Source organism: Atta cephalotes (assembly GCF_000143395.1).
Source record: "Atta cephalotes unplaced genomic scaffold scaffold00016, whole genome shotgun sequence".
In the NCBI taxonomy this organism is placed as follows: Eukaryota; Metazoa; Arthropoda; class Insecta; order Hymenoptera; family Formicidae; genus Atta; species Atta cephalotes.
The window spans coordinates 103,427-107,795 of NW_012130080.1; the positions used below are offsets into that span (position 1 = coordinate 103,427).

The 4,369-nt window shown below is 36.0% G+C and overlaps 1 protein-coding gene across 1 annotated transcript in view; it reads right to left on the minus strand.

Moving 5' to 3' along the window:
- The window catches only part of LOC105618387 (papilin-like), a 43,105-nt gene that overhangs the window by 8,244 nt on the left and 30,492 nt on the right, over positions 1–4,369 (minus strand). The window contains exons 21-25 of the mRNA XM_012199930.1: positions 3,895–4,217; positions 3,611–3,761; positions 2,718–3,236; positions 2,036–2,191; positions 1,262–1,458 (exon numbers count right to left, since the gene is read on the minus strand). Of these exons, the coding sequence (XP_012055320.1) occupies positions 1,262–1,458; positions 2,036–2,191; positions 2,718–3,236; positions 3,611–3,761; positions 3,895–4,217 (1,346 nt within the window). The remainder of the gene's footprint in view (positions 1–1,261; positions 1,459–2,035; positions 2,192–2,717; positions 3,237–3,610; positions 3,762–3,894; positions 4,218–4,369) is intronic.

Genomic DNA, 4,369 nt, shown 5'->3' on the forward strand with positions numbered 1-4,369 from the left:
GGTAAAGGACACCCATTTACTATTGACGTTTGCTAGTGATACATTAAGCACTCTTTTAAAAAATGATGCATATGTCATGTATATATATGCACACTCGCGCGCGCGCGCGCGCGCGCGCGTGTGTGTGTGTGTGTGTGTGTGTGTGTGTGTGTGTGAGGTAATGGAAGATAATGAGAATAATTTGGAGTCGCATTATGTGATAATACATATGCGAGTATAAGAACCAACTTATAAAATATTATAAATGACATATTACATAATAAACTATTTATATTATACAACATAATGTGAGTGCATACACATATTAATACAAATACAGATACAGATCTTTTTTTAATTACGCAGTATAATGTGTCCAATGAAGGCCTTCACTCAACTTATTGTTACACAATGTTCTATGCAAGTAAATTTTATTTTTTGTATATCGTTTCATCGTAGCGTGCGCACTAACTCTATGCTGCGTGGAAAGGAATGGAATATTATCTCATATGTATAACACTCTTCAAGATTGTGCAGGAATTGTTGAAATTTTGCTATTGATTCAAAAAAGAAATTTCTCAAGAATTGCACGTTATTGTGCTGCTGTGAGTTATCATAAATATTCGACAATTAACTTGAAATATAATTATTACACAAAATATATATTAAATTTAAAAAAATACTATTTGAAAACAGTATTTCCTGCATATTCTATAAACGATCCGCAAAATTACGCGCTTGATCTGCACTGTCTGCAGTCGACATTGGTTACTTTGACAACATAGGATGTCATCTGGAAGGTATGCGCGATTGCGACGTTTCTACTTATCTTTTAAGAACAAGTAATTACCTCGCCTAATATGGCTTCATCGGACTAGGATTTAGCATCAGACCGTATATACATGGATAAACGTCGAAGAACAAGATCGCGCAGGCCGAATGTCAGGCCGAATGGCGTGATGTCAGTTTCGCACAGTTTAGATGAGAATGTGTGTGTGTGTGTGCGCGCGCGCGCACACACACACACACACACACACATATATCGTATACATATACATATTATACCGATGTATAAACGCTCTAAGGCTTTGGCAGTGATTTAATTTTTAATTAATCGATTATCCGGTACGTCCGATAAGAGCAGGTACGCGCAATTTCTTTCTCATTTTTTTCTATTGCGAATCCCGCCGGCTACGATCCAGAATCGATATTTATGTTAGTATTTACCTACGTGTTATCACGTGTGTCGGAAATATCGAAAAGTCAATTAGGTATCTTATACAAGCATTCGCGGAATAAATCTTCTTTTTCTTCTCGAATTATCAATATGAGGTCCTCTCGCTGGTAACTGGCCGGCCTCTGTGCATGATCGGCAGCAAAACTTTGCATAGTACTTGTGTGTACAATACTTGGCTGCAACAATAAGTTCGCAGTTGGCGAAAAAAGTGTTATCCTGGCAATGGGGATGAATAAAGATACCTGAAAAAAATCAATTATATTAATGAAATGTATATTGAATTGTTTGCATGAAGGAATATTTATAAAGAAAATATGTATGTATATTGATATGAATCAAAGTCACTCTCACCAGCTACGCGTATATCAACGTTATCAGAATCCGAAGAGAATTCATTGGCTGCTTCGCATCGATATCGGCCAGAGTCCTCCCGATTTGCGTCGCTAATGATAAGTCGATTGAGTTCTGCACACACACACACACACATATACAAATAAAAATATATAATTTATATTGTTATCATTCATTCTATTACTATTATTATAGAGAAAAAAATTTAATCTGTAATATATTTAATCTATTATAATAATTATAATAATTATACAAAGAAACAGTTGCTTTATAACAATTGCTTTTTAGATTTTCACGGGTACTTTTAGATCTTCAAATGTACCAGAAGGTTTGCGGATTATCGCTGTATTTTCATCTATTGCTAATGTCAATTTTGCCATTTACTTCATTAGGATCTGCAAATCTTCTGGTATCTTTGAAAATATTTGCTTTTTATAAAAACGTATCGACATTAGGATTTGATTTTACCAGAAATTTTTATTCGATTGTTGGTTTGAATAAGTTCGTCATCCTTATACCAGAGTACACGTGGGATCGGATAACCATCAACATTGCAAGCGATGCTTATGTCACTGCCTTCAGGGAATTGTGATTGTCCTGCCGACACATTGACTTTGACCGGCACTGTGTGATTGAAAAATAAGATTTATTAATATTCTCGAAGCGGTAAAAACTTTATTAAATAAATATTAAAAAATTATGTTCTCTCCATAGATAAGAAAATGTATAAAGTCTTCCTTTGGGAATACACTTACATCGATCGTTTTCATTTCCTTGTAATGATAGAGAGATACATTGTTAATCATATTAAATTCTTAGAATACATATAGAATAGCCAATAAGCAAGAGTTGTCTTAACGCAGCTTCAACCTTATAATACAATGCGATGTAAATTTTCATATTAGGCGTGCATGCAGGAAAAGAAATTAATCAAGACAAATTCAATTACATATCATAATTATTGTCAACAGTAGTGCGGAGTAGGACATTTTGGAGAAACTTTATGTGAAAGATACAATGAAAAATAAGTCTTTCATCCATGCACGTGAAGTCTTTACGGAAGAAGTCTACAGCAACAAATTAATTTAATCACAATTGTTGGTATAATGTAGCTGGACGCTGATAAGTATCAGCCATCACTTAGCCTCACCTTTGAACTTGGCGCTACTGGACTCAGTGGTAGTGATTTCAAGAGGAACAACACGAGGAATGTGAGGTGGTTTCGAGGAATAGACGGGAGCGTAAGTTTGATGTTCTGGAGACTGCGTTCTGGTAGGTCTGTAAGGATATTGTGGTTTTTCGGTAGTGGGTCTCTTCGGTGGTTGGACAAGATATTTGGTGTACTCTTCGTGTTCAGATTTAACATTGTAGACAGGTCCGACTGCTTGCAAGGTTGTCGACCAAGAGGCCGGTGTACCGATGCCATTAAACGCCTGGCAAGTGTAAATACCGAGGCTAGTTAGAGTTACCGAGCGTATCAAGAGAGTATAATCAGTGTCTTGCTCGTAATTGTCCGAAAATAGAGGTAACATTTGGTCGCCACGCCACCAAGTGACAAATGGCCTCGGCCATCCCATGGCATAACAATGCAAAGTTATCGGCGAGTTCATCGTCACCGTTATACGAGTATTGGGCTCTCCGATGATAGCGACGGGAAGTTCATTTGGTTCTAAAGAATGTAAGAAAAAAGGCATGCACGATGCTTAGAAAGATGTTAATTGCACCATCACCACGAAAATCACAAATATTGATATCCAATTTATAACTAGTACATATGACATTATTAAATTCATTTCATTTCATGCCAATCCAAAGTGCATTTCTCTAAAACGTAAATCCACAATCGATATCTTAGTAAACGTATTTGATATTAGTATTAAATGAAAATGGAAAAATTTATGTTATTCTAATATTCGAATGCATTTCATAAGACATTTATAACAAAAGTAGTATACCAAAATGCCATGGTTGATCAATGATAGTCTACCGAAAGTTAATATTGAGCAAAATTCACTTTGTGAAATAAATGGATTTTCTATGTACCTGTGACATCTAATTGATACTCCGCCCTTACCGGTGGCCCTAAACCATTATCAGCGGTACATACATAAGTACCTCTATCGTAAGTATATAAATTAATGATCTGAAGAGATCCATCGAGTAGTATACGCCGTCTTTTCTCTGAAGGCCCAATCTAAAACCAATATTCACAAAAAATTCTTCAGAAGATTATGAGAATTAGTTGTTTCAATTATGTATTTGTCATATTTTTCTTGAATATTAACTATTTGTTTCGCGCATTCGAAATACATAGTAACATAATTTACCAATGTAGTATCCTTTCTCCATGTAATGATTGGTTTGGGAGTTCCTAGTGCGATGCATTTCAATGTAACATAGCCACCTTCTTGCACCCTGACATGAGGTTCTTCGGGTTGTTGAATCATTGCAGGTTCACCACCATATTGTAGTGGGATAACGGTAGGCCGTGATGTTGTCGTCGAAACTTCTTCCGGTGCAGATTCCAGACAGGAGGTGCCGCAACCACTGTTACAGCATTTCCATTCTCCAGGACAGTCCGCATCCGTAACACATTCTTGTTCACATCTTGTGCTGTTGGATACTTTTGGGCAACGACCGGATTTAACAACTGCAATGTTACATACATACACACATAATATACTTATTTATTTACGGACAAATTCATAGGGAGATGACTAAGTTTAACACAAAAGTATTTTTAAAAGTGTACTTCTCTATATAAGAGTGATGATAACAATTTAACTGTCTCTCTCTCTCTCT